Source organism: Trachemys scripta, chromosome 15 (genome assembly GCF_013100865.1).
Source record: "Trachemys scripta elegans isolate TJP31775 chromosome 15, CAS_Tse_1.0, whole genome shotgun sequence".
NCBI classification, from domain to species: Eukaryota; Metazoa; Chordata; order Testudines; family Emydidae; genus Trachemys; species Trachemys scripta.
Window position 1 is genome coordinate 24,229,630 of NC_048312.1, and position 19,393 is coordinate 24,249,022.

The window sequence follows — 19,393 nt, forward strand, 5'->3', positions numbered from 1 at the left end:
CAGGAGTATGTTCATCCCGCTCACAATATTCCACCCGGGTCTTGGTTTCCATCGTGGATTCGGAGTCTAACAGGGGCACACACGGGCATACCCAGGACCTCCGCATCTCCTTATCCGCACCGCACAATACTGGGCTTTGTGCGTCTCCTTCCCATCCCAGCAAGGATAAAGAGTGAGCCCAGAACTAAACAATACCGCCCAACGTGACATTCTAGGGGAGCCGCGGGAGAGAACCCAGTATTTAAGCACAAAGTCAAAGCTTGGAGGGAAATCAGATGGTGCAAAATCTGAAATAAAGATCAGGTCACAGGAAGGGTCTTTTAAAATCCCCGAGCCTCCAGAAAATGGGTAGAAAATATCCCCAAGCCGAAGGGGAGTGGGGTAATAAAACATCCCCAAGCCAGGGGGTATAAAACATCCCCAAGCTAGGGGGTATAAAATATCCCTGGGGGAGATTATAAAATATCCCCTAGCCGAAGGGGGTGTGTGTGGAGTAATAAAACATCCCCAAGCCAGGGGGTATAAAATACCCCCAAGGGGGGAGATCAAACATCCCCGCGCCTCATGGCCTGGGCTGTCCCTCCTGCCGAAGTTGGAGGCAGCGGCAGGACAGTCGGGTTTGTGTCGGCTCCGCGGCGCGGCAAGAGTTAAAAGTTACCTTTCCTGTCTCCTGCCCGCAGCCCCGATGGGGAAGGATGATGTAACCCCCTCCTCACCATGTGACACTTTAATTAATAATCGCGCTCAGCACAACAACAGCACAGCGCACGTTCCCGCCACGCCGGCCGCTCCCGGGGTCTGGGCTGGACAGGCCGGGCGCAGCGCAGCCCAGCCATGTGCCCCTGCGCGCTGCACGGCGGGCCCCCCGCCGCCTGCCTCTGCAGCTCCGCCCGGCGCGGGGAGCGCTTCTCCGGGGCGCAGCTGGTGGCGGCCCGCCTGAAACTGGTCGGGGATGAGTTGCAGGAGCGGACCGCGTGGCGGAGGGCGAGCAGCAGGCGGGCTGCGGCCGGGAGAAGCCTGGCCACCTACCTGTGTCTGCTGTGCGCCGCCACGCAGGTGGCCGCGCTGGTCTGGCTGATCCGCAAGAGGAGCTGGTAGGGACAAGGGCTCGGGCAGGAGCTGAGAGCAACCGGGAAGAGCAACAGGTAGGGACCCAGCTCGCGCGAAATCTGCAACCCGGGCGGGGGTGTCGGGGGCGCTTTGCAAAATAACCGGGGCCGGTAACAGCTCTTGGGGGAGGAGGGAGCCTTGGGGTGATGTCCAGGGACAAAGGCTGGAGTCTGCAGCCGCTGCCGTCCGCTTCTCCTCCTTCACCGTCCCCGTCTGCCCCGCAGCGCAGGCCTGGCTGGTGCCCCAGGCTGCGGGAGGCTAGTCCGGGAGAGACCCGCGCCCTTCGCCTGGCCCGGGGGCACTTATAAAACGGGGGCTGATGCCAGGGCGGTTGACAGCGCAGGGGAGCCCAGCGAGTAACTAGCCGAGGAGATCAGAGGGGCAGGGTCCTTATCCCCATTGTACAGCGGAGGAGACTGAGGCACAGATAGGGCGAGAGGCTCGGCCCCAAAGCACACCGTGCCTCGGGGCAGAATCTGGTTGGAAACTTTACCCCTCTCCCCCCCACACACACCGTCTATCAGTCCGGGCGCGGGGTGGGGGCTGGGAGCCAGTCCCGGGTGCGCACGCTGCAATCCGGAGCGGAGTGTTTGATGAAGCTGATGTAAGGGGCTCTCTGTCAGCGCTTGGCACGGCAGCCAAACTCACCGTCCGCCTGATCCGCAGCCAGCAACGGGCTCCAGCAGCACGTTCCGCGCTGTTAATTACAGTTGGTAGACGCTGGAGCGGGAAGGGGGCGGGCATGGAGTTGGGTACCCAGGCCTCTGCAGGCGGGGACGGCTCCAGCTGCTCCACGGGCGGCCACACACCAGCATGGGCTGTGTTGTCCCACAGGTGTGTCATCCGTTATCGCTCAGGCTCCTCGTAGGATAGTGGAGGGGGCGGGAGGTTGTCCTGTAATGTAGCAAACCTTGTACTGAGCAAATCCCCAGAGCGGTCTGTTCCTTCTCCCCGGAACGCCGCTGATCCGGGACGACAGGTCCCCAGCTCCCCCTGTACAGACATGAGCCCACTTTCACTCTTTGCCTTGGAAAGCAGGGCTGCCCAGAAGATTCAGGGGGCCCGGGGCAAAGCAGTTTCAGGGGCCCCTTCCATAAAAAAAGTTGCAATACTATAGAATACTATATTCTCGTGGGGGCCCCTGCGGGGCCTGGGGCAAATTGCCCCACTTGCCCCCCCCTTCTGGGCAGCCCTGTTGGAAAGTTCCGAGGGGCAAGCTGCGATTCGGTGAAGTCTCTTTAGGGGTCCAGCTTCCCACCAGCAACTGGCTGTGGTGACCCTGTTTTTAAGAGCCTCCCCAGCGCTTCCAGTTTGTTGCTGTTTTGGGTTATTAGTCTGAACGTTTCTCTTCCCTTTTATAAACCCGGTGGTGACCCCTTGGCTTGAAACCTCCCACCCTCTCCCCAGTACAATGCGGAGTGAGTTGCTGTGTGTTCGCTGTACACTCCAGGGCAGGTTAAAAACGCCGGTGCAGATGCTTGGCACCAAAGGGCAGCTCCCTCTGAAGTGGGTGTGGGCTCAGGGACGGGACAGTGCCACTCATTTAAGCTGCTCCGCCAAACGGAAGGTGTTTGACACACAGTTTTTCACGGTCTTTGCAACAGCCCCAAAAGAGGGTGAGCTGCTGTCAAGAGCTGAGACTGTGTAGAGTCCATTCGACAGAATCAGGGACCGAGGGGGCTCCCGGGTTGTGGCCAAGCGCGCCACACAACACACATGCACCATGCTATCGGGTGGCCCTGGCTCCTCTGAAGTCCCCTGAAGATACGGGACCATGAGCAGGTTCCTTGGAGGCAGCCCCCTGCGCCCACCGCTCGCGGTGTCTCGTCACAGCGACAAAACGGCAGGGAGCACTGCAGGAGGTTAGCACCTCGCTGTCTGTGTCCCTTGTGCAAGGGACGAAACTTCACCTGCTTCATCCCGCCTCCTAGGCTGTCCAAGCCCAGAGCTGGAGCGGGGCTGGGATCAGGGCTGCTGCCTGCCCCTAGCAGAGAGGTTTAGTCCCAGCAGGCCACCGTCAGGATCACTTTACCTGCCAAGCCACAGTAGCCCACGTGGATTTGTTTTCATGGAATGATTTAACTCAGTGGTTCTCAAACTTTCTTTCCACGGACCACTTGAACATTGCTGAGGGTCTCGGTGGACCACTTAATGATCTTTCCAAATGTTGTTTGTACCCTTAGCTAACTCTTGTAAAGTGCTTTGGATAAAAGCGCTATATAAATGAAGGTTTTTTTGTTCTACAAATAAAAGCACACAACTCATATTTTAATATTAGTAGTCTTACCTTTCTAGTGCGATGGATGGCTGGAAAGGAGGGGGGTATCTCTCCCTCTTTCTCCCCCCCCCTCCGCCATGGCAGCCCCCAAGCTGGGGCTGGGAAGGAGGGGGGGGGTGTCTGTCCCTCTCTCCCCTGCTGCAGCAGCCCCCGAGCTGGGGAAAGTCACCTTTCTCTGGCCGCCGCAGCCCTGCATGTCTCAAATTCCCCCAGCCCCTCTTCTCACCCCACTGCCCCCTCCCACCTACCCTCTATCCCCCCAAGGCCACCACCTCACCGCATCTTCTCCAGGGTCCAGGCACCTAATTAGTGGAGCCACACTAACGATGGGTGGCCCTTCATTCTTTCATGTGCAGCCGCCCAGGCGCACACCTGAATGGAGATGGTCCGCGGACCACAGTTTGAGAACCTCTGATTTAACTGAATGGCACGTGTGCAAGTTTTGGTTCTCTGCTTCCTTGGGCCGTGCAGGGCTGGAGTGGGACTGGGTGGTCTCTAGAACGATTCTATTCTCTCACCACCACCCCTCCCCCGCCGGGAATCTGGGGCTGGGGTTATGGGTGTAGGATGTCTCCTGATTCCAGAGCCCTGTCCAGTCGGAGTACACAAGAGATCCCAGCCCCACTAGCTTCAGGGCTGTCAATCCCTGGAAGTTGCTGCCTGGTTTCTTCTCTCCATTCCTTCCTATGCCCACCCAGTGCCAGGCAGGCTGATGCTTTCTTAAGAGAAATATTTTTGGGGTGTTCACTGGGAAAAACGCCTAAAACTGATTCAGTGGAAAGCTCCTTCCTCAGCTGGTCACTCTAAAGAGTTCTGTGATAACCATATTCTCTTCCCCACCCCCTCCAGAATATATGGATTGTCCCTGTAGACTAAGCCAGCTGTGTAGAAAGCTCTCTCAGTCCTAGCACTTGACTTTATCTATTTCTTGAACGACTGCCAGTGGGATTCACAAAGGTACTTAGGCATCTAAACCCCAGATTTGGGCACCTAAGATGGGGGTTCAGGAGCCTAAGTCCCAGTTTTAGGCTCCACTGTGATTCACAAGCTCCAGCCCCACCCTGTAGGGGTCTAAATTCACTCAGCCCCTAATTTTTTTTGCCATAAAAAGTTCCCTAGGCACCTGTTTCTGCCTCTGAGCAAGCACCCTGCTGCCTCCCTATAGGCATCTGAATGCTTATCTCCTGCTTAAGCCCTACGGTGATTCACCAACTGGGGGAAGACAGGCATTCAGATACCTAGCTCAGAGGTAAGCATGCTTAGCCGCTGGCTACCAGATTGGGTCTGGCTGGAGGAGAAGGCTGGAGTGGTGGTGACCCCCTTACAACTTTTAGCCCCATGGTTAGAGCTCTCTCCTGAGAGTTGGAAGACCCCCGTTCAAATCCTTTCTCCCTCTGGCAGAGGGGGGAATTGAACCAGTGTGTCCCACATCCCAAGTGAGTGCTCTAACCACTGGGCTGAAAGCTATAAAGTGAGCACCACCACAACCACCGCTTCCTCCTCCTTTGGCTGGCTTGTTGGGTGTGGAGTTAGGCACCTGCCTAGCACATTCTCACAAGAAACACTGTAGGCTTCTAATCCACGGGACTCCAGGAGAGGGTTCCCAGTTCCTAGGCACCTATCTCATTGAGAGGAGCAGGCCTTAGGACATACCCCGGCTGTTGACATCTCCCACTGGCTAGTTTAAGTGGCTCCCCGCCTAGTAGGCCAGCTTTCGTAGATCGCAGTCCATTCATTGCATAGGGAGCCAAGGCGCCTCATTCAGACATTGTGAATCCTAGCCTGGTTCCTGGGATTTTCTAGGCACCTAAAAGTTAGGTGTTGCTATGCTCAGTGTCACAATGCCTGAGTCCCTGTGTGAATCTAACCCTACAATTTCATCAGGCTGGTCTTGATTTTTGTAACTCCTATGTTCATCGATGTATATGTTTTTTTTCTATTAAATAAACCACAACTAATTATTTTAAAAAATTACTAATACCACATTGCTCTTTGGTTGTGATCTTTCTCCCCCATCAAATAAAAGAAGCCAGTTTCTGTTCCTCCCAGCCCCCCTGCTAAACTACTGGTTTGTGCTTTGTGTGACTTTGTACTACCTAAATTCTGGATGGTTCTGCTAAAATTATCAGCAGTGAAACAATCAATAGCGTTGCCATTTAAATCCTCATCATTATTCTTCAGAGTTAACTTCCTATTGAGATGACTGGCGCTATTCTCACTCAGAGATAATAGTATTAGAATTGTTATTTATATAGCACCATAGATAGGATAGATATTTTACAATTCCAATAAAGGAAATTTTACTTCTTGCCCATCGGAGTTTAAAACCTAATGGCTTGTCTAAACCACACAGCTTTTAGCGACAAAGTTGTACTTTTTTGGCACTTTTGCTGACAAAATACTTCCAGCTCCAGGAGCAGCGTTAGCTTCGCTCTCCTGCAGACAAAGCCGCGTTTACACTGCCACTTGCATTGGCAACATTTTTGTTTTTCACGGGAGAGGGGGGCGGGGGGCTTTTTAAAGTACCCGTGAAAGACAAAAGTGCTGTCGACAACTTCGCAGTGTAGACATACCCTAAGGCCTTGTCTTAAGACAACAGTTAAGCAAATATTTAACTCTATCCATATTCAGGAAAGCACTTAAATGCAAGTGTTTAAGTTCCACTGACCTCAAGTTACTTGCATGTGATTTTGTAAACAATGCCTTGCCTTAGTGACAAAACAGGATGAGATGACAACACAGAGGACAGCAGAAGGGAAGGCCAAAGAAGAAAATATTATTGTCCTTTCCCTCCTTTCTCCTAATCCCCTTGTTCGTTTGTGACACTCAGTTGCAGTGTCATGTCAAATCAAGACTGATTTTTGAGGCAGGAATCATATCTTTACTTGTTTGCAAGGTGCCTGGCACATTTTTAGGTGTCTGAAAAATAATAAATAAAAATGTGATTACTTGGGAGACCTCTGTATCAGAGTGTTTTAAAATAGGGTTTTAGATAGATAGATGTGTGTTTACATTGTGTGTGTGTGTTTGTGTCATATTATTATTGATTCTGTGAGTGATATACAGAGTGATATATTCTGTCTGTCTGCAGATTCAGTCACGCCACATTCAGAAAGTTTTCTTGGCAAACAGGACTACAAAATGTTTTTTTAACTGAAACTTTAAATTCTACACAATGGCAGTGTCCCTCAGAGAGGTGCTGGAATGGTGTGTGACTGGATGCAGCTAAGCTTGCTGGATGAGATTGTAGTCAGCTCTCCTCCTTACTTCCATTCCCCTTCTCTAACCACTACTGATACCATCTCCTCCAGGGTTCAATTTGTGAAGAGGTTCATGAACCAAGTGGTGTGGTTTGGTTCACAATTTTTGGAAATTAATTTCCCCGAGATTCACTTGTAGGTTTGAGCTCAACAAACTCAAACCTCCAAGGGGAACATTGCAGCTGACTCCTTTATGTTAGCCGCTCATTTGTCCCCTCATTTTCAACAAGATGTAGGAACTCACTTCTTGTCTTAGGGTGTGGAAATGCTGGGAATTGCTAGTGTGTAGAGCATGCAACTATAGGAAGGGATGGAGCTGGTGACGCTGGCTGGGACATAGGGAATATTTACCAGCCTCTTAGCTGTCTGAACAAAACTCAGTCCAAGCTCACCAGGCTGAGGTGCAGAAATCCCACCAAACCTCAGATCCAAGGTTCAGTTCAACCGAGTTTAAAGTTAATTGTAAATATTTGCATAGCTTAGTTGGGCAACCTGAGTTCTGTTCCCACTCGGCTCTGCCACTGATTTACTGTGTGACCCTGGCCTCAATTTCCCCATCTATAAAATAGGTCTAATGATACTTACCTACTGCATGGGGTGTTGTGAAGCTTAACTGTTTGTAAAGTGCTTTGAGATTCTCTGAGGTAACATGCTATAGAAATGCAAAGTATTATTTTCAGTCGAGCGGATGCAAGCTCCATCTTCATTGTGCACATTCCCTCTCTATACTCTCCACGTCCTTAAGGCTTACAAGGACAGGGGTTCTGTGCTCACTCGAAGTGCTCGTATGCTGCAAGCAGTGGCAGATATAGCCTCCTGCTTCAATGGGTGCACCATAGTGCACCATACTAAACTCTAGTAATTGCAGCATGACACAAAACAGAACAATAAATACAAAGAAAGCATGACACAGTGGGAGCACCCAGGGGAGGGAATGTGTGTTCCAGTGAGGGCCCAGTCCACTCTGCGCAGCTGCTCTGGGGCCAGTCCTGAGAGTCCGGTGGCGAGACAGACCCCAGCCGGGATGCAGTGGCGGGAGACTGTTCCACTCAACATCTGGGCCCAGCTACTCATAGTGAAGAGAGGCCCGGCCATGAGCCCAGTGACCTGACAGTGGTGTAGTGTTAAAAAAAGAGGTGGGTAAAGTAACTGAACCTAAACTTCATATTGCCCAAATGAGAAGTGGGTAACCTCAGTTTATAACTATACTGCCCCTGCATCCCTGCTGCCTGGAGACTGGGACACACAGGGATATTGCCCCTCCTACTCCCCGCCCCCCAGTGCACCTTCTGGCAGATTTTGCCCTTTGGACCTCCATAGCAGCACACAAGTCTGACATCATTGCACAGCGATATGGCCGGGAGCAGCGTCACCATGACACAGAGCCTGGGCTATGGAGCCGCATGAGGTTCTCATGCAAAGGAGTGAACAGGGTTCCCTCCCTCCCCCAATGGGGTATTTTTCCACCCTTGGTTTCATGGTTTCAGTGGGTGCAGTTGAATCCATGACTCCCCTGGCTTCAAGGACAAAAATACAAATGCTGGTCTTAGAAAAAAGACTTTTCTTTGTGCTTTGAAATAACAACAGGGATGATGTTGAGAGTCCAGATGTGGGGGGCCATCCTGGCTAATAACACAATCTCCTGGCTGCCACGTGTACAGGGGAGCCATCCAACTCCCCTGGTAAGCTTCCAAGTCACGTGATGAGCGGTGGACACAAATACATCCACACACAGGGATAATTAAATATACCACCAGCAGCTCACTTTCAGGGTTTAATTTATACCTTTTTTTTTGGTATACCATCTTTTATTGTCATACCTTCCATGTCTTTATTTCCTTTCTCTCTCTCTCTCTCAGTTTTGGTTGAAAAGGATTTTGCTTTTATGCTGTATGCAATATATGAAAAAATGTATCTCAAAGCCACATGGATACTGACTCACATGACCCTGCTCATTAACAAACTAGGGAAATATAGACTGGAGACAAACCTACTACAAGGTGGGTGCACAACTGGTTGGAAAAGTGTACTCAGAGATAGTTATCAGTGTTTCACAGTCAACATAGAAGGGCATATCGAGTGGGGTCTTGCAGAGATCTGTCCTGGGTCCAATTCTATTCAATATATTCATAAATGGTTTGGATAATGGCATAGAGAGTACACTTATAAAGTTTGCGGAGAACACCAAGCTGGGAGGGGTTGCAAGTGCTTTGGAGGATAGGATTAGAATTCAAAATGAGGTTGACAAACTGGAGAAATGGTTTGAAATAAATAGGATGAAATTCAATAAGGACAAATGCAAAGTATTCCATGTAGGAAGGAATAATCAATTACACAAATACAAAACGGGAAACGAATGCCTAGGAAGGGTACTGCAGAAATGAATCTGGGGGTTATAGCATATCACAAACTAAATATGAGTAAACAATGTAATATTGTTGCAAAAAACCCGAACATAATTCTTCGACATATTAGCAGGAATGTTGTAAGCAAGATACGAGAAGTAATTCTTCCACTCTACTCAGCACTGATAAGGCCTCAACTGGAGTATTATGCCTAGTTCTGGGCACCACACTTCGGGAAAGATGTGGACAAACAGGAGAAAATCCAGAGGAGGGTAACAAAAATGATTAAAAGTCTAGAAAACATGACCTATGAGGAAAGATTGAAAAAAATGGGTTTGTTTAATCTGGAGAAGAGAAGAGACATGATAACAGTCTTCAAGTATGTAAAACGTTGTTATAAAGGGGGGGGGTTCTCTTTAACCACTCAGGACAGGACAAAAAGTAGTGGGCTTAAATTACAGCAATGGAGATTTAGGTTAGACATTAGGAAAAATGCCCTAACTATAAAGGTATTTAAGCACTGAAACAAATTACCTAGGAATGTTGTGGAATCTCTGTTATTGGAGGTTTATAAGAACAGGTTAGACAAACACCTGTCTGGGACAGCCTAGATAATACTTAGTCCTGCTTTAGTGCAGGGGACTGGACTAGATGACCTATCAAAGTCCCTTCCAGTCCTATATTTCTATGATGTTGCAGTGATGAGCATGGGTCTAGAACTTAGAATAGAAGAGATATGTGATGAGCAGTACTTTGCAAGTTCTGTAGGATGTTTGTTTTTGAACAAAATATGTATCGGCCCCTTCCCCCCGTACATCTACAGAGAAACTCTTCAGTGATAAACTCCTTATACAGTAAGATGTAAACCCCAGGTCCTGACCACTCGTGTTCACTAGGGATTTCATGGTACAGTTAATAAGAATAGGGGAGTTAGCTTGTACCACTTAATACTGCTCGGCCCAATCCCTGGCTGAGTCAGTATTGGTCTTATGGTCTAGTGGTTAGAGAAGTGGAACAGTAGTCAGAACAAGGGCAAATTCCAGCTTGGCTAATTGCTTACTGCCTCTCTAAATTCCCCCTGGAGTGTCAAATGGGCATGGAATTCATCACCATCTCTCTCTCTCTCTACACCTAGTAAGTATATGTGCATGTATCTATCTATATCCTATGATGCGCAGCTATCCCTCTAGTGGAACAAGGTAGCTGTTTAATAATGCATAGTAATGTTATACAGCAGTTTAGACTAGGAAATGATCTCTCTGTATTGGGGGCTTGCTCCCACTTCTCCCAGGAATCAGGTTTTAAAGGGTATTTGGGCATTGGCTCACTCAGCATTGCAAGGCTTACGTGATTTAGGTATCTATGTCCCATGTTCAAAAATGGCATAAGCATTTAGGGCCCTAAGTCTCAATGGGACTTGGGATGCTAAGTGCCTACGTGTATGTCTACACTACCCGCCGGATCGTTGGGCAGCGATTGATCCAGTGGGGATCAATTTATCACGTCTAGTCTAGACGCGATAAATCGATCCCCGAGCGCTCTCCCGTCGACTCCTGTACTCCAGCGCTGCGAGAGGTGCAAGCAGAGTTGACGGGGGAGCAGCAGCAGTTGACTCACCGCAGTGAAGACACCACGGTGAGAAAGTCTAAGTACATTGACTTCAGCTACCGTATTCACATAGCTGAAGTTGCGAAACTTAGATCAACATCCCCCACTCACCCCCCAGTGTAGACCAGGCCTAAGGCACTTTTGAAAATGGCACTTAGCCATCTAAATTGCTTAAGCCTTGCAGCACTGAGCGGAGCAATACCTAAATACTTCTAAAACTTTCACCCCATGTATCCTCAATGGAAGCAGGGCTGGGCCCAAGGGCTGGAACCAGTTTGTAATGTCTGTTGGACACTTTGGATCTTTGGATGAAAAGTGCTCGGAAAGCGGCAGCTTTGTAATATATAATCTGACATCACCTTTCAACACCCAGCCAGTACATGAAGTGTAGTTAGCATGTGCCAATTTGGCATGCAGTGTCATTTGTATTTTGCTCTATTAGTCTAGAAGTGGCAGTGTATTAAATTAAACCCTCTCTCTTCCTGCCAGCAACACCAGCCTGGTTCTATGCTCATTGTGTTGCCAATAATTTCCCCCACTGTCTGCTGCTAGGTTCACGCAGAGCTGCTCTGTCAAACGTCTCAGTGTAGTTAATTAGCTGTATTAAAATGGAGTTGATAGGATTTTTGGAGATCTCACACTGAGCTGTGCAGAAGTCCAAAAAAGAGTAAGGACCAGAGGCGGAACTGCAGTTATGGGATGAGGCTGGCTAACGCAGCAGTAGGCTACAGTTTTGTATCATGAACAACAAACCGAATATTCAATCTGTTACATCCTGTGTATTCTGTGTGCCTTCCTGAGTCTGACACTAGGAAAAAAACTTTGCCGCCTATTTTCCTGAAAAACTAAGGATGGAGAAATCCTCCATCTTATGCTCCCCATTCATAAACCCCAAAGCCCCTCGCTGCTAAACCTGCACAAGAGAAAATCCTCATCGTTAAACCCCTAATAAGCCAGTAGCAAAGAAGCATATTATTGTTAAAGAGAAACAGCAGCCACAAAATACCTCTTTCTAGGAGTGGATTAAGGCTAAACAGGACCCATACCCTCTGGAACTTCGGAGTCACCCCAACAACTTTCCTCTTTGGCCTCTGGCCTCCTTGATCTTGCCATCTCCAAACCTCCCAAATTGGCTGTTCTTCTGAGCCTCTCTCCAATGGATCGACGCTTCTTTCCTGTTGCCACCACCCTCAAACCTACTCCTTGATCTTCCTTTCCCAACTATCCCTTCCACCTCCAGCACAAGCAAATTCAAAAAGCCCTGATGCAAGTGGATGCATCTCCCCTGGAACTCAATGGAAGTCTCACTCACTTATGCCAGGGCTCAGCAAGGCCTTTGGTTTCGCACTAGCTCACTGCTACATCAGCAGGAGCGCCACCAGCTTTTCTGCCGCCCTAGGCGGCGGAAGTCCCGCCCCGAAATGCCACCCCCCACAGAGGCAGCGGAAGGTCCCACCGCCGAAATACCGCCGCGCTCGCCGCCCCCAAAATTGTAGCGCCCTAGGTGACTGCCTAGGTCGCCTAATGGGTTGCGCCAGCCCTGTGCTTCAGGCTGGAATCCCAGGTATTCTGCGTCATTCTGCCCGTCAATGTCCTTTCCCCAGACAATCCAACTGCCCCGATATTTTCCCTTGACATGAATTATTTATAATTATTATTTTATGTATTAAGCACTGACTATATGCAAAATTAATTATTGGTGTAAGCAGGTGTAATTCCATGTTAGCAGTGAATTGGGCTCCATTTACGCAGTGCTTTACAAGATCAGTAAAAAGTCAGCTTCTTCCGTGACTTCATCAGTACTAGAACTGAGTACCCAGCTCTGGCTTGATTCTGTGTCTCTGAATAAAGACAAGCCAAAGAAGTGCTGAATAAGGGTGAGTGACGTCCTCCCTGAGCGATTAAATCTCTTTACCGTGAGGTTAGCTTCTTCAGCAGAGCAATTTTCCTATCTGGTAGAAACGCCATCTAGCCAAGCAATGCCCAGAGTAGAGTGATGCTGTGGATAAGACTGAAGGATTTATGAGTGAGATTTTCAAAGCCGGCTAGGGGTTTGGATGCCCAAATCCTATTAAAATCAATAGGAATTAACTGTCCAGTCCACTATCTTTGAAAATCTCACTGGCTTTGATTTAAAATCTTTAAATGCTTTTTATTGTGTCTTTGGCTCTCTTGTTTATCATGTGAAATTAAAGGGGGCCAATTCAATGATCTGAAAATCAAAAAGGAATCCTACAAAAAGTGGAACCATGGATGAACTGCTAAGGAGTACAAAAGAATAGTACAAGCAGGGACACAATTAGAAAGACTAAGGCACAAAATGAGTTAAACCTACCAAGGGACATAAAAGGCAATGAGAAGAGGTTCATCAAATACATTAGGAGCAAGAGAAAGATGAAGGAAAGTAAAGGTCGTCTACTGAGTGGGGAAGGAGAGCTAATAACTGATGATATCAAGAAGGCTGAGGTGTTTAATGTCTATTTTGTTTCAGCCCTCATTAAAAAGGTTAATGGTTTCCAAATACTCAACACAATATTAACAACAAGGAGGAAGGAATATAAGCCAGAATGGGAAAGAACAGGTCAAAGAATATTTAGATAAATTAGATGTATTCAAGTTGGCAGGGCCTGATGAAATTCATCCTAGTGTACTTAAGGAACTAGCTGAGGCAATCTCAGAACTGTTAGCAATTATCTTCAAGAACTCATGGAGGACATCTGAGGTCCCAGAGGACTGGAAAAGGCCAAACATAGTACCTATCTTTAAAAAGGGGAACAAAGAGGACCCAGGGAATTCTAAACCAGTCTGCTTTACTTGATACCTGGAAAGATACTGGAACAACGTATTAAACAATCAGTTTGTAAGCATCTAGAGGATAATAGGGTTATAAGGAATATCCAGCATGGATTTGTCAAGAACAAATCATGCCAAACCAACCTAATTTCCTTCTTTGACAGGGTTATTGGCCTAGCGTATATGGGGAAAGTGGTAGATGTGATATATCTTGATTTTAGTAAGGCTTTTGACACAGTCCCACACGACATTCTCATAAGCAAACTAAGGAAATGCAGTCTAGATGAAATTACTATAAGGTTGGTGCACAGCTGGCTGAAAGAGTAGTTATCAATGATTCATTGTCAAATTGGGAGGGTGTATTTAGTGGGATCCTGAAGGGGTCAGTCCTGGTCCAGTACAATTTAATATTTTCATTAATGACTTGGATAATGGAGTGGAGAGTATACTTATAAAGTTAAAGGATGACATCAAGCTGGGAGGCATTGCAAGCACTTTGGAGCACAGGATTATAATTCCAAAGGACCTTGACAAATTGGAGAATTGCTCTGAACTCAACAAGATAAAATTCAATAAAGACAAGTGCAAAGTACTTCACTTAGGAAAGAAAAATTAAATGCACAACTACAAAATGGGGAATAATTGGCTAGTTGGTACTACTACCGAAAAGCCTTTGGGGGTTAGAATGGCTCACAAATTGAATGTCAACAATGTGATGCAGCTAGGGGAAAAGGCGAATATTCTGGAGTGTATTAATAGGACCATTGTATGTAAGACATGGATGGTAAACTGCAAATTGTTCCACTCCACTTAGCCCTGGTGTGGCCTCAGCTGGAGTATTGTGTCCAGTTCTGGGCACTACACTTTAGAAAAGGTTGGACACACTAGAGTGTCCAGAGGAGAGCAATAAAAATGAGAAAAGGTTTAGAAAAGCTGACCTCTAAGGAAAAGTTAAAAAAACTGGGCATGTTTAGTCTGCAGAAAAGAAGGCCGAGGCGGGATCTGATAACAGTCTTCAACTAAGTTAAGGGCTGTTATAAAGAGGACAGTAATCAATTGTTCTCCATGTCCACTGTAGATAGGACAAGAAGTAATGGGCTTAATCTGCAGCAAGGGAGATTTAAGTTAGACATTAGGAAACACTTTCTAACTAGAAGGGTAGTTAAACTCTGGAATTGGCTTCCAAGGGAGGTTGTGGAATCTCTCTCATTGGAGGTTTTTAAGAATAGGTTGGACAAACACCTGTCAGGGATGGTCTAGGTTTACTTGGTCCTGCCTCACTGCAGGGGGCTGGACTGGATGTCTTCTTGAGGTCACTTCCATCCCTACATTTCTATGATTCTAGGTTCTGAACATAAGTGGCTAGACAGGGAGGTACAAGTCAAAAATGCATTTTAGTTTCCATGAAAAATATCAAAGGAAATGACAATTTTTAATTTCCATAATTTTTTTCACACAATTTTGGGGGGTTTTGTTGAAAACCAAAGATATTTCAGTTTTTGGAAACCCAAGGAAATTTTGGTTTTCCCATAAAAACCTGAAAACATTTGACAAAAATATAAATTGTCTCAGGAAAATTTCAATTTTTGACAAAAAAAAAAGCCATTTAAAAAAAACTGCTATGAACATTTTTTGACCAGCTCTACAGAGAGGACATGCTGGCATTCCCTCCTGGTAACTACCCCAATGTTACATATGGGGTGGAGTTTGGCTTTATACAGCCCCTTTCCTACTCAAAGGCCTAAATTCCAATCTGCTAAAGTGCTATTGTGGCAAAATTGGAGTCACTCAACTGAAGTCAATTTGAGTTGCCTTGTATTTACAGTGCTGTAAATGAGATCAGAATTTGGCTCAAAGCGTATTCCATTAATGAGTCAGATATTGGCAATGCAGCCAATATGCACCCAGTAATGGCTTTAACACAGCCTTCGATATTCAAAGTTGTTTTATTGAGAGATGGGATTTAGGCCAGGATTCTGGGGTTCTCCTTTACTCTTTGGATGAAATTCACCCCTATGCAGAGAGCCAGCAAGAAGCCTATGCAAAAATTAAGTTGCACTTAAGCCCTCAAAACAGGGCTTACATCGTGAACAAGCATTGTGCTGGTTCTTTGTCTGCACAGGGGTAAACTTCTCCCTTGGCTCTTAATAAGTTTTTGAATTCAAAAACTTTTAAAACTTCGTGAATGTTTTCTGCTGGTTTAGGGGAAAGAGAGAAAAAATGTTTGTAGAATGTAACATAGGATGACCAGAGAGCAAATGTGAAAAATCAGGACAGGGAGTAGGGGGTAATAGGAGCCTATATAAGAAAAAGACCCAAAAATCAGGACTGTCCCTATAAAATTGGGACATCTGGCCACCCTAATAACATCTTCAGGAGATGGGCAGTCTCATGCTATGTGTTTGTACAGAATCTAGCTTAGTGGGGCCATGATCCTTGGTTGCGGTCTCTAGGTGCTACAGTCGCACAAGTAAAGTCCTTTTGTAAAATTTCAGTAAAATCCTAACACCCTTATTTGGATTTTACTCAGGCAAAGATCCCACTTCAGTTTATTTAATTCCACATAGACTTTTCTCTGAATCTCATCTCCTCTGAGATTTTTCCTTGATTTTTTTCCCTCACCCCTATAAAGTGCACCCTTTGACTTCTGAAGACTTGGGTTTGAATGTGTTTTAGATCACAGTGCAAGTGGCCGAGGTGGTCTCAGGCTAATCCATGGGGATTGTTCGCACACACACAAAAAGCCACTGCACCGGGGCTAAGCTTTGCTCAGCAGAAGCCTAGAAATAAAATTTACAGGAGTTCTACAAACCAGGGCTGAGGTGCATTGGCAGCATGTGTAGGAACCCAAGGCTGGAGTAACGGTGAAGGCTAGAACTATAACAGGGTTTAAAAGAGAACTGGATAAATTCATGGAGGTTAAGTCCATTAATGGTTATTAGCCAGGATGGGTAAGGAATGGTGTCCCTAGCCTCCGTTTTTCAGAGGGTGGAGATGGATGGCAGGAGAGAGATCACTTGATCATTGCCTGTTAGCTTCACTCCCTCCGGGGCACCTGGCATTGGCCACTGTCAGAGGACAGGATACTGGGCTAGATGGACCTTTGGTCTGACCCAGTACGGCCGTTCTTATGTTCTAACGGTTGTGCCACTGACAAGGTCAGAAGCACTGAAGTGAACTGTGTGTTCACATCTGTCCTCTGGCATGTTTTGACTCTGATGGTATGTCGACATTGCAATTAAAAGCCATGCTAGCTGACTCGGACTCGTGGGGTTCAGGAGCTGTTTAATTGTGGTGTAGATGTGCAGGCTCAGGCTGGAGGCCAGGCTCTAGGACCCAGTGAGGTGGGAGGGGCCCAGAGTTTGGGCTGAGTCTGAGCCCAAAGTCTACACTGCAATTAAACAGCCCCTTAGCAAGAGCCCTTTAGCCCGAATCAGCTGGCCTGGGCCAGCCATGGGTGTGTAACTGCAGTGTAGACATACCCTCAGCCAGTATTTTCATACTCCCATTCTCTTGAGCACTAAACACCTTTCCCCCTTTTCCCCACCAGGAAAAAGTTGCTACAGCATAAGCAGATCTGCAAAAAAAGTGAAGATTCAGACGTGTGCGTGTGTGCATGCGCACGCACGCACCCATGCAGGTATCATAGGTCAGGCAACTTGCATTGCTTCCTGTGGGTGGCCTAACCATTTGACAGGTGTTTCAGTCCTGGTTGATTCAATTTGGACTTAGTCCTTCTAGCTTTGTTCACAGTTGCTTTAGATACTTCAGTCTGACAGCGGGAGCTATGGATGGGGAGGGGTAGAGACAGGGCCGACTCCAGGCACCAGCTTAACAAGCAGGTGCTTGGGGCGGCCAAGGGAGAGGGGCGGCACCTGCGGCAATTCGGGGGCGGCAGGTCCCTCACTCCCTCTAGGAGCGAAGGACCTGCCGCTCAACTGCCACCGCCGATCGAGGCTTTTTTTTTTTTTTGCTTGGGGCGGCAGAAATGCTGGAGCCGGCCCTGGGTAGAGAGGGGAGTCATTGCTGAAGTTCCATGTAGACTGGGACCTCTGAGACTTTGTGGAAATTGGTGTGTTTACACAGAAACAGAACAATCTCTTGTAGCTGAAACAGAGCATGCGTTCAGGAGTTACTCAGCAGTCATTTGCAGAATGAGAATTTGACCAGATCATATATATACATACATACATACAAACACACACACACGTAAATACAAAGTAACGGTACTGAAGCCAATGGAGTTACTCTAGACTTACATTAGTGTAACTTAGACCAGAATCTGCCCCATACCCAGCTGTCAACCCTAATTACTCTCTCATAGTTGACACAGTTGGATATTTTACTGCTCACTCTGTGTGAAATCCATCCGATACAGAGGGCCAGCACAGATTTCTCTATTGAGGTTTTTATGAGGTCACCCATCACTCTGGGATCTGAGAGCTGTGAACCTCTGAAGTCCCTTAAAAGGCCCCATAATGGGTATTAATGAGACTTAAAAAGTGTGTAGACCTTGTTCTGGCTCTCTGCTCAGGGGTGAATTTCACTCCCTCTCAGTGGCCAACTGAAAGACTGGAGATGCGAATATGACATAGAAACTCTTTATTTTAAGAGTTTTCCCACAATCTGCTCTTGAGAACTGGGCTTTACACCTGCAAATGCCTGTATCAATGAACACATGTGCTCTGGGACAACACTACCACTCATTTGCACTGATACGGCACCTTTCATCTGAGGATGAAACCCTAACCCTAAGCACTTTACAAATATTAAGATATCTTTGAGGCAGGTAAGTTATTACTGCCCTGATGTTACAGATGAACGTGAAACACAGAGGCATTAAGTGATTTGCCCAAGGCTGCGAGTCAAATCAGTGGCAGAACAGGACCCAGGAGTGCTTCCAGTTCCCTGCAATTATCAATAGACCACAGTGCCTTCCTGTAACAGTTAGTTGTTTCTCTAAAAGTTAACATTTAACTCATCTGAAGCTGGACACCCAAAAGACTGGGACACCCAAAATTAAAGCCACACAGGATTTGTGGTAGCACTGTGAATAAAAGCCAGATCTCTTGTTCTCCTGTGATTTAACAACAAAGCCTGTCTTCCCCATAAATTACATACACCTCTTAGTTAGTAAATTCTTGCATCAACAGGAAGGTTTATGCATACATTTAGAAGATACTTTTATTGTAACCATTGCATCAATATCATTAAAAACAAATTATTTTGCTTTCTCAGGCTGGAGAAAACCCTGCACCCTTGGAGAAAATCATTTCCCCTTTTCCTGCAGGGAGTACAGAGTCTGAGCAGCAGCTGTGACGAATGGAGAAAGAAGAGGAGGAGGGTGAAAGAGGCTGGAGCAACGTGAAAGAAGATTTGTACTGAAGGAGCTGTTCAAGTGCCCAGCAGCAAAACAGAGACACATACATGCTTATATAGAGAGCATACGTTAATACCTGCATGCCTTGTTGAGAACGTAAGCAACATTCCTTGTAGATAACTGTGGTCTGAGCGCTTGTGCTCCTGCAGTTTGAGTCAAAAGATTAGTGATGTCCTTGCTGTAGTGCTAACACTTTCCTCACCAGGCACTGTCTATGGTATGGCACGGCACGCATCTGCCCCTTTAAATGTAGAAGTGTGAACAATCACCTGCAAATCCAGGGCTAAATAATACCTGCGGATAGTGCATTTGCTGCAAATAGGCATCGGCTTGTCTTGGGAGGTGTGGGAAAGGGGTGTTTAGCAGTTTTGACAAGAGACAGTTTGTGTGTGTATATATTCAGCTCTATGACACCAGGCGAGATATGCTTTTCTTACGACTGTACTTTCTCTGGTGCTACATTTCATGTTTGTCTAGGGCTAAACTGTCTCTTTGTGGTGCTACAGTTTTACCAGGATGATGTTCTGAAACATGAGCCTGGGAGAAATATATTTTGGTTATTAATATTTATACACAAAAATAGGTTGAGAAGGTGCTATTTTCCTTTCTTTCTACCTGT

General features: G+C 47.0%; 1 protein-coding gene across 1 annotated transcript; it reads left to right on the plus strand.

Moving 5' to 3' along the window:
* Positions 1-778: 778 nt before the first annotated feature.
* On the plus strand, positions 779-18,781 carry HRK (harakiri, BCL2 interacting protein). Its single transcript, XM_034791611.1, has 2 exons — positions 779-1,145; positions 18,633-18,781. The coding sequence occupies exon 1, from the start codon at positions 835-837 to the stop codon at positions 1,096-1,098; it is 264 nt and encodes an 87-aa protein (XP_034647502.1). The 5' UTR covers positions 779-834; the 3' UTR covers positions 1,099-1,145; positions 18,633-18,781.
* The last annotated feature ends 612 nt before the right edge of the window (positions 18,782-19,393 follow it).

Coding starts and splice junctions, on each gene's coding strand:
- HRK (XM_034791611.1), top strand. CDS start 835: ATGTGCCCCTGCGCGCTGCACGGCGGGCCCCCCGCCGCCTGCCTCTGC.